The sequence below is a fragment of the Ctenopharyngodon idella genome, chromosome 8 (assembly GCF_019924925.1).
Source record: "Ctenopharyngodon idella isolate HZGC_01 chromosome 8, HZGC01, whole genome shotgun sequence".
In the NCBI taxonomy this organism is placed as follows: Eukaryota; Metazoa; Chordata; class Actinopteri; order Cypriniformes; family Xenocyprididae; genus Ctenopharyngodon; species Ctenopharyngodon idella.
The window spans coordinates 7,851,485-7,878,678 of NC_067227.1; the positions used below are offsets into that span (position 1 = coordinate 7,851,485).

At 36.4% G+C, this 27,194-nt stretch overlaps 1 protein-coding gene across 2 annotated transcripts in view; it reads left to right on the forward strand.

Annotated features, from left to right (window-relative positions):
- pdlim2 (PDZ and LIM domain 2 (mystique)) overlaps nt 1–27,194 on the forward strand; it is a 73,474-nt gene that overhangs the window by 9,811 nt on the left and 36,469 nt on the right. For both annotated transcript variants that reach the window (XM_051903336.1, XM_051903335.1), the window contains 3 exons: nt 10,871–11,002; nt 16,763–16,914; nt 24,840–24,903. In XM_051903336.1, coding sequence (XP_051759296.1) covers nt 10,907–11,002; nt 16,763–16,914; nt 24,840–24,903 — 312 coding nt within the window. In that variant the 5' untranslated portion in view covers nt 10,871–10,906. The remainder of the gene's footprint in view (nt 1–10,870; nt 11,003–16,762; nt 16,915–24,839; nt 24,904–27,194) is intronic.

Genomic DNA, 27,194 nt, shown 5'->3' on the forward strand with positions numbered 1-27,194 from the left:
AAGAATCAGTCTTAGACTTTACTAAAAGTTGCTTTTAGCTTCTTTATAAAAGTCTCCTACTCTTAGAAAAGTCCTACTCTTTACTAAGAATGTCTTGACACTTAAGTCAAAACTTAAGACTATTCTTAAGAGCATTTCTGAGAAGTTTTATACATACGGGCCCCTGAAATTCTCTTGTCCAGCTGGATTAATCTCAGAATTTGCCAAGAACACGTCTGGATTGTATTTCATACCAAAATTTAAAAGGGGGGAAAAAAAATATATTTTGTATAAAGAAAACATTATTATGCATTGTAACTAACATTAATTTCATGACAGTTATGCAAATTTGGCAAAATTTCCTATCCAATTCTCATTTAAGTAATAGCATTTGAGTTTTTTTGTTCCTTCCCACAGTTGCCTTTGCTTGCACACTAGTGGACTACAGATACTACAATATATACTATGTACAGTGTATTATATATAAATATTATGCCATGGCTTTCAGTAAACTCCTCAGTTACTTAGTGTTGTATTATGATCAATTTTAACCCTGTCATTTACAAGCATTATTTAACCTTGGTAGTGATATCAGCAAATAGTAAAATACTTCCAGGTTTCATAATCCTCAACATTACCACATACTAATATCTCCAACCTACGACTATAACCATATCCTACTTTACCAGTATACATAGAATATCACGTAAAGCAATATACTGTACTATAGAGAAAATCTCAGCTGCTTGACTGTTGATTGTGACCTAACCAGACACGACGGCTCAACACGTGATAAAAGGCATCTTTTCCATGTTAATCAGAGTTTTTGTCCTATTCAGCCGCGACAACAATACGCAACAATTCTTTTTTAGAAACGGTTTCTATTTTTCTGCAAAGTCACGGCTGGAACAACAACATACAAAGCATGACATTGATAGGTACAGTTTATGTGCTTTATTCAATGTTAAAAACATCTGTGAGTTTGAATATCATTTTGCGTGACCTATATAGTGAAAGCAACAATGGATAATTCAACTCAGATCTTGAAAATAAATGGGAGGAAACTAGAACGTTCAATCTGTCAACCTAGTGTGAACAAACAAGTTAACTCTGACAAAGATTTTTTTCAGTCAGTATGTATTTTTAATAGGCTAATGTTAAAATGGTGAAATAATTATGAATTTGGTTATGAGCTAATCCATTTTGTTGCGAGTGCCGTGCGCTTGCACTGAGAGCCCGCCCACAGACTCTTCTGATTGGCTGTGATTTTTCTTTGATTTGTCGCGTCTCGTAGCTGTGTTGCGTGTGATGTGGACAGACAAATAGCTTGTTTCTTGAATCTTATCACGTCTGGTTAGGACACGGTGTAAGGCATGAAGATATTAAGATATAAGATGTATTTTCAGAAAAGCTGCTTTGAAACAATGTGTATTGTAAAAAATCGCTATACAAATGACATTTACTAACTGGTTTGATACTTGATTCAAACGTGTTTTTGTGAAATGTGAATGATTCAGTTTCATTCAGTATACAATTAACTGATTTAATTTAGTATGTTTTTAACTCATTTACAGTAGGATTCCTTAAGTTCTTCCTCTTGTATCTTAGGTGGACTATCATTAGTACTATCAAAGCATCATTAGTACAAAAATAGACTTTAATTTCTTTTATAAAAAATTAGTTTCTTTTATTCTTTTGCTTTTGGGTTGAAATGACTCCATGTTCTTGACATTTTTTGTGAGTTTCTAGCCTTTCTCCATCCTCAAACTAACTTTGCAATGATAGGTGCTAAAAACTAATGTTTTCTATATCATGTTTCACTAGCTCTTTAGCCTTTCCTCAGAAATCCTCTGACCTTCTCAAGTTTAAACTGAGTGCCAACGTACTGTACAAAAAAGGCAGCTTTATGGGTTCTCTCTTTCACAGACACTAACACCCCCTCACTTGGATGTGAAAGGGTTGTAACTACGCAAATGTTTTTGACTTACGTCCTTTTTAATTCAATCTCTCCGCGTTGGCCAATTCCTCCTCGGAATATTTTTTTCTTCATGATGGAGCTCAGAATACAGACCTCCAGGCGCAGGAGGCACTTTTTTGAAACCTGGAGCTTGATGATAATTTTGATTTAGGGATGCATTGAAATTTCAGCCACTGCAATTTAGGTCAAAAATGCCATAAAACTCTACTCTTGAGTTTTTAAGTTGAATTACAAAATAGGTTGAAAATATGAGCAGAAAAAGACTCTATAACAGAAACTTTGAGGAGACAATGTCTAGTCTAGATGTCTATTCCCTATTTCATTAAGTAGATTTGAAATAGGCCTACTACTTTAACATGATATAAGCTAAAGATTAAATGTAAACTTTAACTTTTTTTAATTAATTTTATTTATTTATTTTTTTTACATATTTTATATCTGTATTTTGATTGACACTAGAAATACTATTTTTTTGCACATTTATGTTTTGCTTTATATTTTTTACAAAGGTTATATTCAAAATAACACTGTTGTGTATATAGATCTGGATCGGAAAGCATGTGCATGTGTTTTCTCTGTCACTTACGGCGGGCTCAGAGAAATGTCCGCTCAAAAGACAAGCAAGGGGACGCAGTATTTTGACTTGGAAGAAATGGGAAAAGTTTTGTGTAGACTCATGTCAAACTGGCATATAACTATCATAGCTTGCTTATAGGCTTGTTAAACTGCCGGTTATAAGGGAAAATAGCCAGCTGATATGAAATTTCATACCAATTTAAAGGGGAACCATTATGAATGAAGCTACTTTACAACAACAGATCCTATCTTAATATCCCAACAAATAGAATAACCTTAAAATAATGTATAGTTGCTGGTACACATCAAGCTTTTCTTGTGATGTTTGCTGCTTGTTATGTGTATGGGTATTTTTTTCAAACCTGGACTTGTAAACGGTGTTAACGAACAACAATACCTTGACGTACCTTGAATGACTAACTTTTATTTGAGGCATACTGTTCATAATAAGCTATTGAGTTTGTATTAATTGGTCCTGCATTGATTCAGATGATTTTAATAAATGTCTATATTGGTTAATGTTGACCAAGTGAACGCTAAATGTACAGTAATCATAATGCAAGGAATCTACATGGCATATATTTTTCAGTGACTTTCAGTATAGGATTTGACTGTTTGATTTCATAGATTAAGTAGACTATTTCAGATGGTTTGCATATTTTAGTTTAGATTTTCATTTTAAAGAATGAAACTTATGCAATGAAAATGAAATTTAGAATTTATAATAAAGAATTTATTTCAGTGCATCACTGGTACAACACTGTTCTAAAGCTGTAAATCATTCACATCACCATTCCATTCATATCCACTCACTTCCTTTTAATTGGAAACAAATACCTACTAATAGTTTATAAACCACCATACTTGATCTAGTTCTGAGGTATTTTGATTTATCCCTGTATTATCATAGCATTAAGCCTCATTTCAAATAAAAATGTCATGAGACTTGCCACTGTGAGTAGTCTGCGAAAACATGCAAGATGTGGGAAAGATGCCAGTGTCATTTGGCCAGTTTGAACCAGTAATACCAGTCTCTGAAGTCCCTAACATGTGAGCTTTTGTTGTGATGGAATGTGTTGTGGTGTTTGCTAGTTTATATGGACTCATGCTGACATGAACAAAATCATACGTGTTGTTAGGAAGCAGCTGCTCAATACACAAAAATTTGCGCCAAGAAGACACAATTTCCTTTCACTGTTAATGAATAGGATCAGCTTAAATCCAGTGTGCAGTTACTATGTATCTAGCACAACTGCACATTACAGGTTCACCAGTTTGCCAGTTTTCCGTGCTCACATCTCCTTAAATTTCCTCCCGCTGAAGCAAAAGAAACTCAAACTAATGGTCTTTTGGCAAATGCCAACAAATGTCAACATGGAAACATGGACTCCCCTAAACCTGCCATTTATTTTTGAGATGCAAATACTTTCACTTTCCCAGTCAGCTGAACAATGTCTATTTTTATCTTGCATAGCTACACTCCCTGCCTTTCCTTCCCTTTTTGATTGTTTGAAAATGACTGATTTGAAAAATTTCACAGAAAAAGTTCAAAACCAGGTACAAAATGTTGTTTGTTGTGGATTTTTCAATTGCTAAAATCCATTTGGCAACAGCTGTTAGACCGACTTTTGTGCATTTCTCTGTTTACATGCTATATTAAAGTCCCCCTGTGGTGAAAATCAAGTTTTTAATGTTGTTTATATGTCTATGTGGTGTTTTTAATATGCTTTAAGACAAATCATGTGCAAATTCATGTGCAAAGTCAACACCATTGCTGAGTATTTTTTGTTTGTTTAAAACTGCAGTGATCTAAAGACAGTTTTAAAAAGTGCGGTTTGAAATCTCTAGTGTTTGACATCACAAACTACCTCGTACCCAATCACATCAACGTGCCAGCGGGCTTTAGCATATCATTAACCATGACCGCTCTGAAGCAGGAGAGTCTCAAGAAGCCAGGTTTTCCTGGTATATTTTTCTGTTGATATAAAAAATCAGGAAGATTTAGCAATATAGCGGTTGTATGATGTATATTACGATGTTATGATGAACTATATGCCTTTCTCCACTGATGTTTTGAGTTATGTGTCCGGCGTAGTAAAAAGCGTTGTGCAGCGTTTACCTCAGTAAGTTGACCGAGTGGATCTCTGAGCTTGTGCGAGTGAGTGGAGGTGGGGCTAATTAGCATATTCATTGATCCACATATATTAAATGAAGCAAGGGTGTAGAGTTACATTCAAGCTATTTTAAGGCATGAAGAATTTTTTTTTTCACAGGAAAAGTTTAAATGTCATTTTGGTGATCAAAGATGAGTTTTAAGGGATAAAATTGACTACAGGGGGACTTTAATGCATAGAACATATTGATTTAATCATTTGTGGGAACATTTCTAATGGTTGGCTCAGAAATACACTATAGTTCGAAAGTTTGGGGTCAGTAAAATTTTGCAATGTTCACCAAGGTTGTATGAATTTGATTAAAATACAGTAAAAACAGTAATAGTTTTAAATTACGATACTCTGATCAATCCAGAAGAATTTGTCTCCTACAATCAGTGCAAAAAACATGATTAAAATGCACTGATTCTGTGTGAATCTAGTAACGTTCTGTTATGTTCTGTTCTGTTCAGTTGATGCTAATGAGAGCAGCCGAGGATCCTCACTAGCATGTTGGACTAATTGAGGTTTTGAAGGGAGGGAAATGTGGCTGCTGCCTCCTCTGTGATTACATAAAAAACTCAATAACAACGCAGAGCAGCCAGAGTCTCTGGAGGCCGCAGTAATTAAGAGAGATCCTCCCGAACAGAGGCATCGTTAAGGCTGCTAATTGCCTGGAGAGCTAATGATGGGGTAGATTTGCATTCCTTTGGACCAAACTCTCCAAGAATGCAGCGACATCCGTAGCCTCAACTGGGTCATGGTGGGTAGGGGACACTGTGCACTTGGTGTGGGTTTGTTTGTCCCGTGTATGGAGCCAATTTCAAGCTTTCACGCACTTTCTCCTGTTGATTATTAAATTCAGGACAGTGTGATACAGATGGTGACCTATCTACAGTGTTTACATGTCCAAATTCTTTAAATTCCTCCTTTAATTACATCATTATCATGGTTGTATGAACCATGTGGTCCTTTCAAAACACAGTTGGTACTGTAAATGTGCAATAGGGCCGGGTGGTATGACACTATATGCCGCGTGACTGTAGAAAGGTGTCAGCTGGTAGAGATGCTATAATGTTTATATTACAGCAGATACACTGTATTTATGCTATTAGTAGTCATCATAACTGCTTTACACGTAAGAGTGAGTAAAAACAATACAGAGGTGTGTTTCAGTTGTAATGTCTCTTAGTTTGTAACCATTATTTTTAAAGTATTACATTTAGGGATGCACTGATATTAAAAGGGGTCATGACATGCTGAATTTGCTGAAATTACATTTAACAGTGATCTTAAAGTGTTTACTATTAACTTTAAGTGAGCGTTCGATGTATGCAAATTTTATCTAAATTTAAAAAAGAAGAAAAGAGCATGAATAATTAAATATAAATGGTTACCAATAAATTCAAAATAAAATCAGTAATATCGGCCAATAATCAATATGGTACCAGACTAGTATACATAATGTGCATCCCTAATTTACAATTTTAATTCCCTGAATTTATTTATAAATAAATACATAAATAAATAATAAAATAAAATAACCACATGCTTATTTAAAGTCCCCCTATAGTCAATAATTTTATCCCTTAAAACTCATCTTTGATCACCAAAATGATACATTTAAATGTTCTTAATGCCTTTAAAATAGCTTGAAAGTAACTCTACACCCTTGCCTCATTTAATATACACGGATCTGTGAATATGATAGTTAGCCCCGCCTCCACTCACTTGCACGAGCTCAGACGAGATCCACTCGGTCAACTTACGCTTTGAACAACTCAGAACAGCAGTCGAGAAAGGCATATAGTTCATCATGACATCGTAATATGCATCATATGCCCGCCATATTGCTAAATCTACCCGGTTTTTCATATCAACAGAAAAATATACCGGGAAAACCTTCTTCTGAGGCTGAATCCCAAATGGCACACTTGCACTTTCGGTCTTGTGGACTTACAATGGCTGCCACGTGCGCGTGTCCGGTAATTCCACGGGACCATAGGGTGTCCCATTCATTATTTTAGGTCTCAGAAGGGTGCTTGTGAGCGCCCCCTTTGTGGCCGCTATGCGCCCTTGATGCGCACTTCAGCTGAGCCCGCAAGTTTGCGAGCTACGCAGAGGACTTTACTCGGCAGTCAAAGCGGCATTACGTCACGAAAGCGTGGAATCAGAGGAAGACCGTGAGGGTTTAGGGTGCCATTTGGGATTCAGCCTGAGACTCCCTTGTGCGGTCAGTTAATGATATGCTAAACCCCACCGGCACGTTGACGTGATTGGTTACAAGGTAGTTTGTGACGTCAGAAACACTAGCAATTTCAAACCACGGGTTTAAGACTGTCTTTGTTTTACTGCAGTTTTAAAGAGAAAATACTCAGCAATGGTGTTGACTAATGAATTTGCACATTGTTTGTCTTAAAGCATGATAAAAAGACCACATAGACATATAAACAACATTTAAAAACTTGATTTTCACCACAGGGGGACTTTAATGTGAAACATATTTCTGTAGAATTTCCAGATAAAAATTACCATGATATGAAATGACTTATGATAAAAGATTGTCATACCGCACCTAATGTACAATATCAGATAACCAAAATAAAGTTTTTAATTATGACTTTGTGGTACATACAAGTGTATGATGGACTGGCCCTTTAATGACGAGACTTTTAATTAGACTTTTTCGGTGTTGCATAAGAAAATCGAAACTATCAAAGGTCAAATCAGGCTGAGTAAGCGGACAGACAGGGAGAGATAAAGGCTGTAAACCTCAGTTCTTCTGCCCAGTCACAATCTGCCCACGCCTTAAAACAGTAGTTTTATAGTGTATTCCTAATCTGAGATATTTATAATAGCTATCCACCTTCTTTTCCAAAGCAGAAGTAAGGTATTTTCCGTGCAGCACTTCTGAGTCATTAGCTGCTATGGTAAATGACTAGAAGAATAACAAAGTGCAGTATTTGTGCATTATAATTTATTTGCACTACAAACCAGTGTGTTTATAATTGTCAATACATTAAACCGGAAACCTTGCACATTTAAGTTATAAATGGCTGCATCCGCTCTTACATTAAAAATAAGGTAGTAAAACATTACGTATCACATTCCAGAACCCATATGCTGACAACAAAAAAAGTTCTCATGTGTCACTTGTCTTGGTTTTTGAAGCTTTGCATCAGAGAGTCCAGGCATGTTTTTGCTGTAAGGTAAATAGTTCATGAACACTTTGGTGAGATCTTGTACAAGGCTGCTGCAGACCAGTGCTTCACTGGAGTCTTCAGTATCCTTAAAGGGATAATTCAAAATTCTTATAATATCTCTTAAAATAGTGGTTTTCAATCATGGGTCCTGGGGATTTGTATGTCTCCTTTATTATTCAGATCATCAGCTCGTCATTAAGTGAGAACTAAACTCGGATAAGTGAGACATACAAAATGTGCAGATTGGTGGGTCCCTAGTACCAGGATTGAAAACCAATGTCTTAAAACATCATTTAAGCCTGTAGTAGCTGCAGTGCACTCCTATTGCAGGGATCAACATTAAGCCTTGTGTGCTTTTTATGTGGTGTACAGTAAATGTTTTTTTGTTTTTTTTTTCCTGAGGCAATATTCTCATCAGTATTCTATCAGCTCTTACTTGCCCCCTTAAATTGATTTCCAGTCATCTTTCACGTCAAATTCTTTATTAATAATTAAATAATTCTTTATCAGTAAGTTCAGTAAGACACTTATATGGCTGTTACCAATCAAATGACATCAGTGTCTTTGTACTTTGGAGGAAACAGAAGCTGCATCTGAAGTTCGTTTAGAAGTATTTACATACTGTTTGATTAAGCTCAGAGATGGCGTGAATACATGAATTTCTCCTCGCGAAGCTCAGTGCAAGTAGCCCATTGCATGAAGAGAGACCAGCACAGTCTTGGCCGAACATGGAATTTATCCTTTTATGTTCCACAAAAGAAGGAAAGTCTTGTGGATTTGAAACGACATGAGGGTGTGTAAATGAAAAGAATCTGCCTTGGTCTCAATGGCATTATGAACCATCATGTTTTCAAAGAGCTCATCATTGAATGTTCAAGATTATGAGGATCAACACTAGGTCTGGCTGAATTTTTAATATAAATGTTCGCTGTAGCAGCAATATTATTTTGTTGATATTTACCAACATTTCGAAGATTGTAATGTTATATTGCCATCGAGTTTTGTTGATTTGAGTAGGTCAGTTGTGTTGTCAGATGTTTTAAGCTCTGTAGACATGTGATTCATATCTGTGAATAAGTTATTTAAATGTGATTGAATCTAATGATCTGTTTAAAACGCAAATTCTACAACTGGATTTTTTTATTTCTTATTTTAACATTTTAAATCTTCTTTGCAGCTGTGTCAGACTACTTGTTAAAAATTATGGCTCCTCAGTGAAAAAGAAAATGGCTAAAAGCAGGGCTGCACCGGAATAAAAATTGCGGACCGAAACCGAAAATTCAGGATGCACTTGGCCGAAAACTGAAGCCAAAAATAAATGATAAATTAATAATAAATTAGTTAATCAAACTTATTTAATAATCAACAACACTCAATTAGCTAAAACTGAGTTGTACAAATATTTCAATTGCACATAAGGCAGTTTTTATATCAACTTTTTTTATAACAGAATTATAAACATTTAAACAACAATAAACTGTAATAACCTGTTAGTGATGTCTTCATTATTTATTCTATGTTTGAATAAATCTGTCATGAAAATAAGTAAAAATATAATGAATATGTAATATAGTGCATATAGCCTAATTAGCCAAAATCCAGCTGTCTAATTAATGAGTTTATGAACAGCTTTCTTGATGTAAATGAAACGTTAAAGGATTAGTTCACTTTCAAATGAAAATTATCCAAAACTTTACTCACCCTCAAGCCATCCTAGGTGTATATGACTTTTTTTCTATCTGATGAAAGATATTTTAATGAATATCCTGACGCATCGGAGCTTTATAATGGCAGTGAACAGGGGTCATGAGTATGAGCTGAAGAAAGTGCTTCCATCCACATCCATCCATCATAAACATATTCCACACAGCTCTGGGGGGTTAATAAAGGCAAAATTATCTAATAAAATAATAAAAGTAATAAAAGTAAAATATCTAGCTTGCGTCAGTTACACTTATTCCGTAAGCTGAATAGGGAAGGCGTAGGACGTATAGTAAGCTTTTTGAACTGCGAGAGTCTGCGAGAATACGGAAGGTGGTCTGGCAGAAGCTAGATATTTTACTTCATAACTTGTAAAAAAATTTTTTTTTTTACACAAATGCATCGCTTTGCTTCAGAAGGCCTTTATTAACCCCCCCAGAGCCATGTGAAGTATGTTTATGATGAATGGATGTGGATGGAAGCTCTTTCTTCAGCTCATACTCGTGACCCCTGTTCACTGCCATTTATAAAGCTTGGATGCGTCAGGATATTTATTAATATATCTCTGATTGTGTTCATCAGAAAGAAGAAAGTCATATACACCTAGGATGGCTTGAGGGTGAGTAAAGCATTGGGCTAATTATCATTTGAGAGTGAACTAATCCTTTAAGTGACATTGTATTAAATGAGACTATTCATTTCGGTAAGTGGTAATGCATCTTTCAGCATACCTTCTGGTGTTCACCCATGTTTATTTTGTGCTGGAACTAGTAGTAAAAAAGGAGATGAAGCGCTAATAAAAAGTCACCGAAATATCAGTGCATCCCTAGCTAAAAGGAATGTTGTTTTTTTTTTTTATAAATAAGCTTTATAATTAATATTGAAGATAATATCAAACTGTGCATTTTTGGGTTAAGAAACTCAAACTGACTCTAGAGTACTTTCACACTCTCCTGCTACATCTTAAAAAAAAACAAAAACAAAAAAAAACACACTCTAGGAATTTCAGTCATGTGGCACCTTTCTATTTCTTGGTTGCTACAGTGTTGGTGGATTTGAGCTGCAGTCATGTGGAATGGGATGAAAGGTGTTCTGAAGAACAGGTGAAGGCAATTTACCTTTCAACAGCAGCCACTGGCTCAGAGTTGTGGAAACTATGAGACACATCTATGGCATTTCAGCTTGATGCCAAATTAAACTTGACTGAGTCTCTGCATCTGTTGGTTTTCCACTTTTTTTACCCTTTCTCTTCTCACACTTCTTTTTTTATCATCCCACAGCACTCCTGAGAGCATTGGGTAGCAGCCTGTGATCACATGATGCCATTTACAGTGAATCTGATTGGCCCGTCCCCCTGGGGATTCAGAATATCAGGAGGGCGAGACTTCAAGAAGGCCATAACCGTTTCCAAGGTAATTTTTATCTGTTAACCAAAGTTAACCAGTCCAGAACATGGTTCATCTCCTTGGTTTTTGCATTAGTGATTAAGGCAATGAACCCTCGTACCTAAACACTTAATATAACATCTTTCTTTTCAAATTATTTACTGGTGTCTAACTGTTATGCACTCTGTCTCCTTGACTACTTCAACCAAACAAGAACTGGATAATTAAAGAGGAAGTTCCTGGTTATTGTATTGTATTACATTGCGGATGGTCAAGCTATTGTTTTGTTTTGTTTTTCCAGTATTTTTTTTTCTTTTCTTTTCTTTTTTTTTTTTTTTTTTTTTTTTTCTTACAGGTATTCTCCATTCTCTTTTTAGAATAATAGAAAATATTTTCAGCTTTAGCTACAGTGTGCAAGAGTTAGGTTTAGCCACAACATGAACCATTGGGTTCACACTTACGTGAATCTGAGTCTCTGACAACAGGTTTATCAATTTGCTTTTTTTGCGTTCAAGCTTTTAACACTCAGGCATTTTTAACAGACTGTTTTTCATTTGAGAAGTTCAGAATCCGCTGTACTTCTGCCACCTGGAACCCATTTATTTTTGTTTTTCGGCTTTGGGACAATTTTCAAATTGAACCAAAACAGTTCCTCTCAACTAAATCAAAGTTCATTTTTACAAAAACTAGTTCCATGTTGTGATCCAGAAATACACCACAGTGTTTCTAATTAAAGGCAGCTAATGGAAACTTTCCTTTCAGATTCTGGTCACATCTGCACTGTAATTCAGAATACCATTGGATTTGAACTTAAACCACTTAAAAACACTTAGACTTTAGATTTTTGAGCCTCTCGTTGTCCTTATTATTTACTATTATTATTCTGTTTCAAATGTGCTGTTAAAGGGTTAGTAAATAAAAATCGTCATTTATTCACCCTCATGTTGTTCCAAACCTATAAGATTTTCCATTCATTTCTGAAACAGTTGAAGATATTTTAATGAAACCTAAGAGATTCCAGATAACCTAACTCCTCAAAAAGTTCATAAAGCGATCGTAAAAGGTCTTCTGGTCTTCTAAAGACACATGATCACTTAAATGACGGATTTAATTTAGACTTTTATTCACACATAAACATTGATCAGCGCACATACGTATATGTATACCGCAGCACATCATATATGGTAAACAGAAGCTCAAACATGCTTGCTTGATGCAGTATTCCTTTTTGGGTGAACTATCCCTTTAAAGACTTAACCGTTTCAGTCCTCTAGGCTGTGTTGTGCCCTCAACAGCCAATATATGAAGAAAATGAGAGCCTAATGGTGTCCATGCAGTGAAGGAGACCTTTGGTATTGAGAGGGGTTGTAAGAATCACAGAATAGAACAGCACGGGGTGTTTTTTAAGAGGGCTCCAAAGAGCCTCCTGGAGAGACGGGTCAGAGCGTAGTAGCAGGAGTTTGGCATGGGCACAAATCTTGTGCTCCCCTCCTTACATTGTTTTTGTCTGAACTAACCCTTCCTGACTCTCCGTGATTCCTCAAGTTTTTCACATGTTTTGACACCATTGCAATTTGGGTTGCATGAGACAAACCTCAGAAAACTACCAATTGTCCTAGATATACCTATAAAAATACTTGACACCACCGACAGTCATTGCATAATTCAAATTCTCCAGTTAAGCATGTGGGTAATCTGTTTCTCAGGTCTTTTTTTGCCAGTAAAGAGTAATTGAAAACCATACGTAAAAGTACAGATAACTTACAGCGAAAATGTCACTTTACAAGTCACTAATTCAAATACGACCTCAGTAAAAGTCTTAAAGGGATAGTTCACCCAAAAATGAAAATTCTGTCATCATTCCTGTACAATCCTGTATGAATTTCTTTGTTCTGCTGAACACAAAGGAAGATATTTGGAAGAATGTCAGTAACCGAACAGATCTCCCACTGACTTCCATAGTATTTATTTTTCCTACTATGGTAGTAATGGGGGGCGAGATCTGTTTGGTTACTGACATTCTTCCAAATATCTTCCATTGTGTTCAGCAGAACAAAGAAATTCATACAGGATTGGAACTATTTGAGGTTGAGTGAATGATGACAGAATTTTCATTTTTGGGTGAATATCCCTTTAAGAATTTCTGATTTTAACAGTATTTTACTCGTATTCAATGTAGGCTCGAAGATGCACTAGTCCTCTATCTAAGAGACATGCCAGTGAAAATTTGTGAGGAGACAATCACATTTATTTTCTAAAACCAAAATAAAACTGAACTTCAAAATTGCAATAAATCAAGGTCGACAAAACAGCCTCTTATACATCTACAAACACTCAAGTGCTCAAAAAGGGCATAAGTAAACCAATGTCCTTCAAGTAAAAAAAGATCTCTTCAATATAGCAGATAAATAAGATAATGTTAAGTAAAATTAAATAGTCAAAGCCTACTTGCACTGGACATTTTAGCCTGATATATGAAACACCTCCGATTCACAACTACCTGCTAATGCAGTCACATTTGCATAAAGTAGCCTTATTTTCAAGTTTGGTTGAAAAGCAAAACGCACAAGATATAGTACCTTCAATGCCCTGTAGATGGTGATATCACTTTTATAGGAGAAATAAACTGCTTCAGAAAAAGTTAGGTGCCTTGCAAAATGTAAAGAGTAATTGCATTACTCATCACAAATGTATTGGAGTAAAGAGTACATATACTTATTCAAAAATGTAGTCAAGTAGAGAGTAAGTTGCTAATATCTTTGACACTCAGTAAAATTACAAAGTAGCCAAAAATTATTCTTGATTACAGTAACTAATTACATTTACTCATACTTTACACCACTGGTATATTCACGCTCCACATGAAGTGAGGCGTACTCTGATTATATGAGACGCGCTCCATTGTCCGTCTCCTGTAGCAACAGTTAATTGGCACTCGAGCAGGTCCTCAGACACGGCACCTCTGCCCCTCTGCTTTCAGCTAACATCAACATCAACAACAAAAACAACAACAGCTGACTGGCAGTCTGCAAGGCCTCTCTTGTGCTATGCTGTATGGGTGTTTTGAGTCAAGCTGAGGTGTTGCTTTCCTCTTCTCCTACTAATGAGGTTGTGGCCTTATTGACTATTGAGTCTTGAGGGGATTAAGCTTTGCCCAACCAACAGCAGTCTTGTATAGTTGTTTAAGATTTCTGCCAACTATAACACCACTATAAGTCCATTGGTAGGTTGATATTGTAAAAGTGAAAAGTCTGTGGCCCGATTTAAAACATTGCGCTGTTTGTTTTAACACACTGAAACAGCAACATTGACTCAACCAATGGTGTGAGATTGGGGACGGGACTTGTCTTTTCAACCAAATAACCGATAAGAATATTAAGAAAACCTATTTAGAAACAAACCTTTTTTTTTTTTTTTTTTGCAATTAAATTTGCACACTGAAAAACAAAATACAGTTCGAGTAACTATACATAATAAAAAATTACTAATAAATCAACCCACCTTCTCCATGTTGGCAAGCTGACATACCTTAGTATAAATTAAACAAATCGTTTCTTGTGGTAGTTTAAGCAAACTTTTTTTAATTGATTAATGATGATTTTTATGTTGTGGAATACCTCTATATACAGTATCTCACAAAAGTGAGTACACCCCTCACATTTCAGCAACCATTTTATTATGTTCTCAAGGGACAATACAATAGAAATGAAAATTGGATATACTTTAGAGTAGACAATGTGCAGCTTGTATAGCAGTACAGATTTACTGTCCTCTGAAAATAACTAATAACTCAGCATACAGCCATTATTGTCTAAATAAAAAAAAGTGAGTACACCTTAAGTGAACATGTCAAAACTGTGTCCAAAGTGTCAATATTTTGTGTGAGCACCATTGTTATTTAGCACTGCCTTAATCCTCCTGGGCATGGAATTCACTAGAGCTGCACAGGTTGTTGCTAGGATCCTCTTCCACTCCTCCATAATGACATCACGGAGCTGCTGGATGTTAGACACATGGAGCTTCTCCACCTTCCGCTTGAGGATGCCCCACAGGTGCTCAATAGGGTTCAGGTCTGGAGACATACTTGGCCACTCCATCACCTTCAGCTTCCTCAGCAAGCCAGTTGTCATCTTGGCGATGTGTTTGGGGTCATTATCATGCCGTTCGGCCCAGTTTCTGAATCATGTTCTGCTTCAGAATGTCACAGTACATGTTGGAATCCATGTTTCCCTCAATGAAGCGCAGCTCCCTAGTACCTGCATCCCCAGACCATAAAGCTACCACCACCATGCTTGACTGTAGGCAAGACACAATTTTCTTGGTACTCCTCACCAGGGTGTCGCCACAAACGCTGGACACCATCTGAGCCAAACAAGTTTATCTTAGTCTCATCAGACCACAGGACATGGTTCCAGTAATTCATGCTCTTGGACAGGTTGTCTTCAGCAAACTGTTTGCGGGCTTTCTTGTGAGCCAGCTTCAGAAGAGGCTTCCTTCTGGGATGACAGCCATACAAACCGACTTGTTGCAGTGTGTGGTGTATGGTCTGAGCACTGACGAGCTGACCATCCGCTTCTGCAACCTCTAAAGCAATGCTGGCAGCACTCATGCATCTGTTTTTTGAAGCCAGCTTCTGCACCTGATGCACAGCACAAGGTTTCAACTTCTTTGATTCAACTTCATTGGCCTGTTCCGAGTGGAACCCGTCTTGGAAAACCTCTGTATGACCCTGGCCACTGTGCTGTAACTCCGTTTCATGGTGTTACCGATCTTCTTATAGCCTAGGCCATTGTTGTGGAGAGCAACAATTCTAATTCTCAAATCCTCAGAGAGTTCTTTGCCATGAGGTGCCGTGTTGAACATCCAGTGATCAGTATGAGAGAACTGTACTCAAAGCACCAAATTTAAACTGCTCTAATACAAGATCCACACATTTGTATGGTCCTGTCAAGCAGACAAAAACATGAACATGATGAATAGGACATGTGACTTTGCATGGTTAAACGACATACAACTGTTATCACTTAGGGTGTACTCACTTTTGTTGCCAGCTATTTTGACAATAATGGCTGTATGTTGAGTTATTTTCAGAGGACAGTAAATCTATACTGCTATACAAGCAGCACATTGACTACTCTAAAATATATCCAAGTTTCATTTCTATAGTATTGTCACTTGAGAAGATATACTAAAATGGTTGCTGAAATTTGAGGGGTGTACTCACTTTTGTGAGATACTGTACACTAATGGCTTGTTTCCACCGAGCGGTAGGGTACAGTACAGTACGGTATGCAATTATTTCCATTTTCAGAAGTTGTGAATGGTACCAAAATACCATACCTTACCACTTTTTGGACCCTTCTGTTGGGGTACCTAGCACAATAGTACCGGTACCAAAAGGGTAGAGCTACACTCACTGCAAGAACGTTGATTGGTTGACAGAGAATCGTCACTTGCGAGTGCTACAATGGGAATGACAACACCTTACCGTTGCAACACAATGTGTATTTTGGGGCTGTTTTTCCTTGCAGCCTTCAGCTTTTGCTCAAACAAAGCTGCTATATGTCCTCCATTGTTGTTTACGGTCATATTCTTCTTCTCGCAAGAATGACGTCAATCGCGATCAGGGTTTACCATCCTAAATTGTACTGTACTGAACTGAATCAAAACAAGCCATAATTGAATAGTTTTTTTTTTTCTTATTGGGCTACAGACTTTGAAGCCACGTCTATAGCTGTTCAGACTAAAGAGACAGAGTCTTAATTGGTCGAATGTTTCTGTCCTAAGGTGAATACTGGCAGTAAGGCAGAGACGGCTTGTCTTCAGCCCGGTGACATCATCATGGAGATTAATGGACTGAATACTGGCGAGATGCTGAACGTAGAGGCACAAAACAAAATCAAGAGCTGCACGACACAACTGCAACTGCTCGTAGAAAGGTGAGGGTCCCTTTATTTCTTTATTTACATTGTTTTTCCTTTCAATACTTTCTCAGGTGGTCAGTAATTGATACAAGTGCATTAGAACTGGACTGAAATGACAGCGATGGCTGTTTGTGAAATATGACAATGTTGTGACTTATTTCAATTTAGAAAAATCTTAATCAAAATCGCTTCTTTCAAAAGTCAGTTCACTCAGCGGCCATATTGTCAGTGCCTCCAGGCAGCTATTTTAGGCATTCAAAACTCTTCTATACTTGTGTGGGGGAAATAATGAAATCTCAAAAATGGCTTGCCAAACTCATGTTTAAAAAATGTTTTAATTAGTGCTGTCAAATAGACAAAAAAAAATTAATCACACATTTTCTGTAATTAATCTCGATTAATCTCTTCTAACATAATTGAAAGCTGTCGAATTTAACATTTTAATATGCTTTAAAAATATATACCTTTTTTAAGTGAAACAAGTAAAACAATCTTCACATAAACCCAATGTAATAAATGTCACAAACTCTAAGTTTTTTTTTTTTTTTTCTTCTAGATTCGGTTCAGGTTTTTACCTGCGCTGCCAAAATGCACAAAGTTATTGTTTTTATTGTTTTTGACCCATGTTACCTTGTAAACAGTGCTTTTAAGATTTTCAGGTAGGTCTAACAGGTAAATATACAGAAATTTAATAACCAAATACTGCAGTCTTCACTGCATATAATAAATTGAATATAAATTAATCCTTATTAAAGCTACCAAAGTTATTCAGTCAAGAGCAGTGAATGATTTTCTCTCTCTATTGTTCTTTGATTAAAGTATTATGGATTTTTGAAAATTACCTTTCATGTAGTGTGTAACATAGCTCTAAGTGAATGAAAACATCCTGCAAAGTTTTAAATCTGAAAGTGCACCATATATAAAGTTGTCTCTCAAAAGTAAGAGTTGACTCTGACTCAATTAAACGAGTCGTTTGTAAAATGAATCTTAAGCTGTTTCGCTGTGACGTCACAACGAACCATTTAGCATATTGCCCGCCCACTTATTGCGCACGCAGACACCAGGGAAAATTCATTTTTTCAGCAACACCACAGCAGTACAATCTTTTGTTGTGTTCCCGTCATTTTACTGACGACTGCTTCTCAAACCTCGGGGAGTTTAACGCAAGATTCACAAAATGCTTGGTCTTAAAATATGGATCAATGCCCAGTTTATTTGGACCAGCTTGCTCCTTTGAATCTCAGCCTGTAAGTATGATTAATAATTGATGTTTAAATTTTCTAGCAATCGTTCAAAATTCGTAGTTTTGTATGTTATGTTGTGTAACATACACCCTTAGTCTGTATGTCTTTTTTTTTTTTTTTTATTGTTACAGTAGAGTGGAGCTCTATCTGTATTGTAATAGGATGTTAAGATGCTAGTCCACGCTAACTAGTTGAAGTATTCTCTCTGAAAACAGTAAACAATGATCAACAATGATATAGCCATTTTTCTTTGTTAATAGTTATGACAAAAAAAATCTGTACACTATTTGTTCGTTCAAACACGAATGAGAGCTCAATGCGGCACTGGCGCGCTGTTTGAAACGGCATTCTGTGTGTGCGTTTCAGGTATTTGTTCAGAGAGCTGCTTTACAGACAGCGCACAAGTATAGATTTGAGGTTTTTTTTTTTTTTTTTTTTTTGCAACTTATCGAACTTAAATGGTTTAATAGCACTTGAATGAATGATAACGTGATCATGTACTGTAGCGCAGCCAAAGAATGACAGAAAGAAAACAGCTGCTGTGTTAATTGCATTAAATATTTTTAACACGTTAAACTGGGGGAAAAAATCGCAAAATTGTTCAAAACATGTTCATTTTGACAGCCCTAATTGTAATCCAACAGTAAAATCTGACATTAATTTTTTCAATAAATGTTATTTCTTATGCTCAAGTAGAGTTAAAAAATCATATATATTTCAGGATAGTCCAGCTAGTGCGCATGTCCAGCCCCAACACACGTCTCAGGACACTGACTTTTCTATGCCAACCAGAGCTTCTAACAGCAGCTACAGTGCTGTCATGACTCAACAGACGCATTCTGCTGTATTGCACATTGCACTTTCTCCCATTTCTTAGTAATATGAGTGATCCCTCTTGGTATATATACTGTCTTTGTCGAAATTGCTTCTGCTCCTATAAAGAGCTTGTCTTACATAAACAGCCCCAAAAACAAATTGGGGTCAGATGAACCAAAAACCAGTCTAATTATACAGGACTTTAACATTGATTAGTCGACTGATTGTCTAGTAATCTTACGGACTAGTTGAAGTCTGTAATTTTGCTCATCTTTAGATGTCAGCACCAGTAAACACTGTTCTGGCCACGAATGGACCTTTTGCTCTTTCACACACATGCGCTTTGAGCCCTGTGTCCATGTGAGTACATTTTTCACTTCTGACCTCATGTCTCTGACCAGGCCAGAAACAACACTGGGCCGACAATGGCACTCTAGCTGTGTGTGTGTGTGTGTGTGTGTGTGTGTGTGTGTGTGTGTGTGTGTGTGTGTATCTCCTGTAGCCCACAGTATTGGAGGAAGAGGGTGTGTGTCTGCCCTCTAAGTTCATATTAGAATACTTAGATACAGAGTTATGGAAGTTTCCTGCTCTACTTGCCCTTTTAGTTTTCTGAACAATCCATCTTACAAAAAAATGTGCCAACAGTAATAGTGGAGGGACGTTGACTCGTGTCTTGAATCCAGTTTGAAGAATTTGAAGAATTGTTGGCATGAATGAGAGTTTCCTTAAGCTGTTTTAAAAGTGTTTCCTTTTACAAATCAGATCAGCACACCTACTGAAACTGGCACAAAACAGACCTGAATGCCATTTGGATCCATTTTTTTGCGGACATACTTTTCCGTATGTTCGCAAAAGCTACTGTACACTGTTTTGAAAGCATCTGAGCTACTTTCATGCTACTGAAAAATGAAGTTAGTATTGTTGCTAGTGTTGGTTAGTTACTCCCAACACCGGTCAGGAGGTCTTCTTCACTTTACTGTCACGAATAACTCTTGGCTTTGGGTTACAGAGTCTAGTATTAATGGCTCCTGCGATAACTCTCCAGCTGGTGAAGACCCTTTGATGTCTGTCTCATGTGGTTTTATAGTTTTTTTTTTTTTTTTCTCTCCTTTTCTTATTTTATCTCTAAATTTTTCTGTGACATTCTTATATAGACTCTGTGTAATGATTTAATCTCTAGTGAGCTTAAAATATGACTGGAATGCTGCAGTACATGTAGTGCATTAAGATGCTCTGATGCAACATCTTCCAAAGAATAAAAGTCTTGTTGCTCCAGAAATCATGTTGTAATAAGGAAAAAAAGTTTCTGGGAATTTATGAATGATATCAGCCATGCTGCATTTATCTTTCAAAGTGTAGATCTTTGCGCAGGAGCATCAGAAGACAAGCTGTTTTAGTCCTCTTCAGCAATGTCATGCTAAACTTTCACCTGAGGCTCATATGTTGACACGCAATCCTTGCTGATGACCTTGTTGAGGACTAAACGGGCACAAAATTGAATGACGTAAATGTAAAAATGCCTTTCTGTTTAAACAGCGTTTCCTCAAGTTCTTTGAGTGAGGTGTTGAGTATCGACCAGAGTGAAAGCAGTTGGAACAGGATTGTTATTTTCTGATTTGTTCTTGTCTGTCAACTCAACAGTATTGAGCTTTTACAGAATTATAGGGCTGGTATCGCTGTATGTATCTGTAGATGTATGTCAACAAATAGAGATTGTGCTATTTATATTGCAGTATGTCCTTGATGTGATTTTAAAAATTCCGAAACTAGTGTAGATTAGATAGACTGTGCTGATTATAATGGAAACCATTTAGTTTGGCAGTTTGATGTGCAGTCATGCTGTCACAGATTTGTGTGCATCAGCACAGTGCAGTATTTTACAAGAGCTTCAGTCAAGAGTCTCTTGTATTTAACTTCAGTGTTGCAGTGCTGTTGAAGCAGTTGTTTTTTCTTATGGATAATCTGGTTAGTTAGTAGTTAGTAATTAGTAGTTCTTTGGATAATCTCAAAATAAAAATAAACATTACTACAAGGTGTAATAAAATTTTTTTTGGGTTGAATTTCCAGCAGATGGCTGTCAGTATTTTAAAGTAATTGTCTCTTTAAAAAAAAAAAAAAAAAAAAAAAAACTTAATCTCTAATATTGGATTTGCGGACATTGGCTCAGACTTTGGCTCAGGACTACAGTATCTGTTTGCCGACTAAGAAATGGGGGGTTGTTCAGAAAACGGGCTTGAAAACAATTTTTGCAGTTATGTTTGGTGACACCAATGATGCATTAATTAGACACTTTTTCAGCTTTGAATCATTTAACAACATAAATATTTAAATTAATCTGCTAAATTAACATGCAAGTCTATATATATATTTTTTTAAATTACTTATATTGTTAAAGTAAGTTTCTATGGTTAGATTCTAGACCTTAAAGCATGTCACTACTCATGCCAAAATTCCATCTTCACACCAAGGGTTTAAAAGCTTTTAAGTATGTGCTCATTTATGTACATTCTGTCAGAGCTTTGTGTACAGACAACCTGTTCTCACCTTGATTGTCTGTCTCTGGTCATCAAACCACTGTCTTGTAACAGGGAAAATAAAAGTTAAGTTTAGCAAATATAAGATTGACCTCAGGTTGTGTTTGAGTGTATAATATAATAAAGGGCTGGGACAACATGTCGATTCTCGATCGATACAATGAATCTGGATCGATCCTGATATTTTCTCTCTTGAATCGATTCCGAGCTTAGTTTTAACAGCAGACAGTTTAACAGTTTTTAACCACACACTCTCAAACGCTCATGAAGAAGACTGCTGGACAGCGCTTGTACGTTCGGTTGAGTCATGTAAGTGGTTAAATATACTTGCGCCTTGGCTCAAAATTCTTTTATGACATGAGATTTGTAATTCGCTTCAACCTTTTCAAACTTTATGAATGATTATTTTAGGTTAAAGTGGTGTGTGTAAAGAACTGGATGCAGGCAGTGTATGAGTGTTTCTAAAGCAAGTGTAGTAGTGCCATCTGCTGTTAAAAACTAAGCTCAGAATCGATTCGAGAGAGAATCGCAATACATCAGAAAATATCAGAACCACTCCAGATTCTTTACCGTGAATTGAGATTCGATGTATTGTCCAAGCCCTAATAACAATATAACATAATATAATATAATATAATATAATATAATATAATATAATATAATATAATATAATAAAAGGATTTTTCGGGTGCTGATTAGGGTTTTTTTTTTTTTTTTTTTTTTTTTTTTTTTTAAACTGATTGATATCGGCTATCCTAAGCCAGGTTCTTTATCTGTCAAGCAGTTGTCATGCAGTAGGTGGCGGTATGCAGCGTCAAGGGTTCGCCAACTGCAATTAACCCCTTAAACCCAAAGTGTATCGCTGGCGGTTATTGTTTTGGCCTTTGACTAAACTAAAAGACCCATATGTATAATATATGGATGAGGCATTTGTCACGTTTTCGCTCGTAAATTCATGAAACGTGCAATCATGGAAAATGGCACATAATTTTTTTACAGCAGATTCTTACGATTAAAATGAGTCTAAAATCAACATAAACATTGAGTCGATCACAAGATATTATTTTCGGAGTTACGACACGTAAAACTCCACAGGCGCACGTAGCTAAGTAAAAGCGAATATTGCTTTCACGTGACGTTTTTCGCTCGTAACTTGAAACATGCTCCGATCATGGACATAATTACTTAAGGTGGATGCTCCCGATTTAAATGAGTCCAAAGTCAACATAATCCATTGCGTCGATCACGAGATATTCCTCATGGAGGAACAATTTTATAAATGCCCATTAGGGGGGTTTCAAGGGCTAAACAAAAAGGCTACCTTGGTTCAAAATGCTGTAACTTTTGATTCCTTTATGCTATCACCACAACATTTGATTCAGATGCAGCTTACATGTAGGGGAACCTCATCAAAAAAAAAAAAAAAAAAAAAAAGGTTTCTATCAAATGATACATAGGCTACCTTTCAGGGAAAAGAAGCTCAAACATGTTAGTGTAATGCTTGAACCAATGAGGTTTGTTCAAGTGCTTCACGAACATTCAAGCTTCAGTGTTTACAGTGTTTACAAATCACTCAAAAGTCATTTGCTGTTTAGTTTTATCTGCTGTCAGACTGTCTTGAGACATTGTTGCCATAATGCGTTACAGTGGCTTGCTTAACTGACAGAAAGGCATTCCGACATCGCAAGCTTGCTTTCCATACTTTTTTTAATTGTAATTATTCTGCTTATTGAATTACTGTTTGATAGATGCCCATATTTTACATGAACTGTATGTCCCTGTATACATTGGATTGATTTATATAACTTTAATGCACCTAGCATAGTATCGGGTCAGGGCACAGTATCGGCAGATACTCAGTATCAAACTACTTGGATCGGATTGGGGACTTAAAAAAAAAAAACTTGATCAGGATATTGCTTAATCTAATGTAATCTAATCCTAAAGCATTTTTAACAGCTTCATGCTGACTCTTATCTTCTCCAAAAAGTTGCATTTCTTAGTTTGTCCCCTTTAAAATACCTCCACAGGCATCAAAACCCTATTTCTGCATTTAGATGCTTCCAAAGCTCAGCTACAGACCACATACAGCTTTGAGCCAGAGACAGAAGGAACGGTGAAGGGGAAAACCGAAAATCCTATGAGGAAAGAATAAATCAAAGGGAGTATGACATTAGAGTGAAATTGAGTGATACAAAGTAGGAGAGATAAAACAATTACAAGTAGAAGCAGCAAAAGGTAAAGGCTGAGTAAAATGTATGTGTCCACCAGGGCTGTTCATGTCTTGTTTTTACTGGCATTGATAGGAGGATGCTCTGCCTAAGCCTTGCAGTAAAACATCTCATTAACAGGAATGGAAAGACTCCCAGTTCTTTATGCCTGCATCAACTCTGACTGTTTAAAGCAGTCTTAATGAAGTGTGGGTTTCAGGAGTGTCAATCATCATTGGACCAATGTTAAAATTTAGTTTTAGGTGGAAATAGTTCAACAAATAAACCAGATTTGTGGCCAGAGTGAATCTATTTTCTTAATTGATTAGCTTTTTCTTTTCTTTTCAACTAACTATGGCAGAGTGAAGGAATACAAGTGCAGTGGGTGTTTATATAACAGAATTTTCAAGAAATAAAATAATAAAACTTTCCCAAAACAGATCTTGGCTTCATGAGAAATAAAGAAAGCCTTCTTGGGTTTGACTGGTTTCTGAAGACGTACTGTAGAGTGCCAGCTCTGAATCAGGCCCTTGTGTGGCATTCCTTGCTCATGAAGCTATAAAGAGCTTTCTGTAGCGAACATATGCCAGGGATTAATTTTAAGATAAATAAACGTTTTCAGACATGTGGTGCTTCCTGGTCAGGAGTTCTGCTAATGTATTTAAACAAGTCTGTGTTGTCTTTTCTCTGTTGGATTTCATCAACTTATATTCATGCTCGTTCAGCCTTCTGCATTTTGTTAAAAATACCAGTATCTGCACTTCCAGATGAGGAAGAATGTCATTACCTTTAATTCTTGAAGAAAGGCAGTATTGAGGGGATTCCAATGTGGCTCTTTCTGTCAGCCTGTGTCAGATTTACTTGGTATCTGAAAAGGTCTCAGGATAACTTAAGATTTTAGAGTTTATCCAACTACTTTATCAAAGTAACATACTGTATCTGACTTCTAAAACATGCTTGCGTCTCCTGGTTTGACAAATTTGTCCAGAATCTTACTCATAAAGCCATGCTCAAAGAAAGTGACCCAGATTAACAGTGCACTAAAGTTACAGATTTTGAGGAAGTTTTACAACACTAAACAACACTTTATACTAAAATAAAATGCCTTGTGTTAATGTTTAAATCTTTCCACACAGACCTGCTCCTCCTACTCCTGGTCAGACCAATGGAATCACGGAGCAACTGGTTGGCCGCTTCCAGGTCAGTAAAAAAGCAAATATCAAAGGGTTTGGTTATTCCACAATGTAAATTCTGTCATTTACTCAACCTCATGTCATTCCAAACCTGTATGACTGACTTTCTTCTGTGGAACATATGGTAAAAGAAGGTATTTTGAGAGAGAGTTTTGTGTGTGTCCCCATACAATGGAAATCAAAAAGGACCCAAAAAAAGTCAAAGGGTTACCAACATTCTTCAGTAGAAAGTCTGCAGAAGAAAGTCATACAGGTTTGAAACAACATGAGGATGAGTAAATAACGGAATAATTTACATTTGTCATTTTTGGATGAACTATCCCTTTTAACATTTGATTTTTGACACATGCAAAAGGACTGTGCTTTTATGATCAGAGACTGTAAGAGGGAGAGTAGTGGTTAAAAGAATTAATACATGATATTTTTATTTAAATGTAATTGTTCTTCGGTCACAGATTTGTGTTCGCTTTTTTTAGTTTTTAAATTGAGTATTTGTTTATGCCCTTGTGTCTTTTATATTATATGCTGCATTTATACCAGTGGTTTCCGAACTTTTTTTCTGCCATTCCCCCTTTTTGTAGAGAAATATATTTTCAATATTTTTTTTTTTATTTTTTTTATTTGTAATACTATTACACAATATACTGTATCACTGTTTTTACTATATTTTTGATCAAATAAATGCAGCCTTGGTGAGAACTGTAGTGTATACTAAAGCGTTAACCCAAGGCTTAGTGTTTGGTTTGCTAGAGCACGCCTGGTATCCATTAAGAGGAGATGGACCACTGTCTGCTTATCAGAGATTTATAGTTTGTCAGGTTGAGCTCAAATAAGACATTTGAGTCCATTTTTTCCCCCTCTTTTTCATTTCTTTATGGCAGTAATTCTGCATGTCTCCATCCATGATATGCAAAAGGATCTTGGAATATTATAAATCAGACAGAGTTCCTGTCTTTTAGATGCTAAAGGGACTGCTGACAGGTCTCTGTTGTAACAGATACTATGATCGGAAGGATTGTGAGCCCCATAAGTCTTGTAGTCATTCCGTACGACCGTGTGAGAACTTGTGAAGGAAAGACCTTGTGAAGAAGGCACACGTGAGGGTTTAACAGTAAGCAAGGCCTGACAGCTCAGGGCTAGAGATGTAAACTCATTGTAAACTTAGTTTGATTTTCTGTGATTGTATTAAAAATTGTCACTGCAAATACTTAAATTAGAATAAAAATAAGAATATTGTGTGACATTCTTTGAGGCCTCAGAATGATCTGAAAATTATAAAAAATTAAACAGTCATGTAGTTTATGCCATCATTTTTCAAAAGGAGTTATATTTATACAGTAGCTGTATGATTTTCAGTTATAATTTCCAAAATCTAATCATTTTGTTACTTCCATACATATACAAACATTATATAATACTGATTGATTGATTTGTGAGGCCAGTGAAAATGTTAGCAGGGTAAGTACCAACCTGAATTACTACACTGAAAAAAAGGCAGCGGCTATTTGCACTAAGGCTGCATTTACACTGCAAGTCTTAATGCACAGATCCGATCTTTTGACCATATCCGATTATTTATTTATTTTTTGGATGACGTGCTTACATTTCTTTTAAAAGTGACCTGTACCCGATGTCTGCATTTTACACTGCACTTCGCGAAACGAACCAAAAATAGCATCTATGACATCACAAATCCATTTCAATAGTACATTGAGTTTAATTTATTGACATGGAATTCATATAGAAACCTTTTTAATGCAATAGTTACATCTGTACATCAAAATAATACAAATTCACCACCGCTGGAAGTGTGCGAGTGGAATAATACTCAGGTAGATATTTGTTAAATGTCACAGCTTCTGGGCTCGAATCCGCCGTCGTATACTAGGGTTTTTTTTACTTATTAAAACCAAATGCGTTCATCAGTGATTGTATATCAAGGGCAGGTACAAGTCTGTGTGCTTTTTATTTTGTGGTTTCAATGGAACGAATGGGTAGAATCTCTACTACAGGGCTGAAGCGTGCGTCTGTGCACGAGCCGTCGTCACTGACAACAGCGGCAATGAGCACTCAGTGTGACTTCAAAAACAACACATTTCAACGTCAGATCGCCTTTTATTTAACAAAAACAAATGAAATTAATACTCTGCCAGTCAACTAGAGATGTTTAGCTTGTTATAGGTATGTCTGTACCGCGAAATGTAAAAAAAAAAAAAAAACCCTCACTTTTAAATGATGCAGGAGTCGCATTTACAGGGGAATATCCGATCTGTCCTCTTACACGGCAGGCGCAAACGC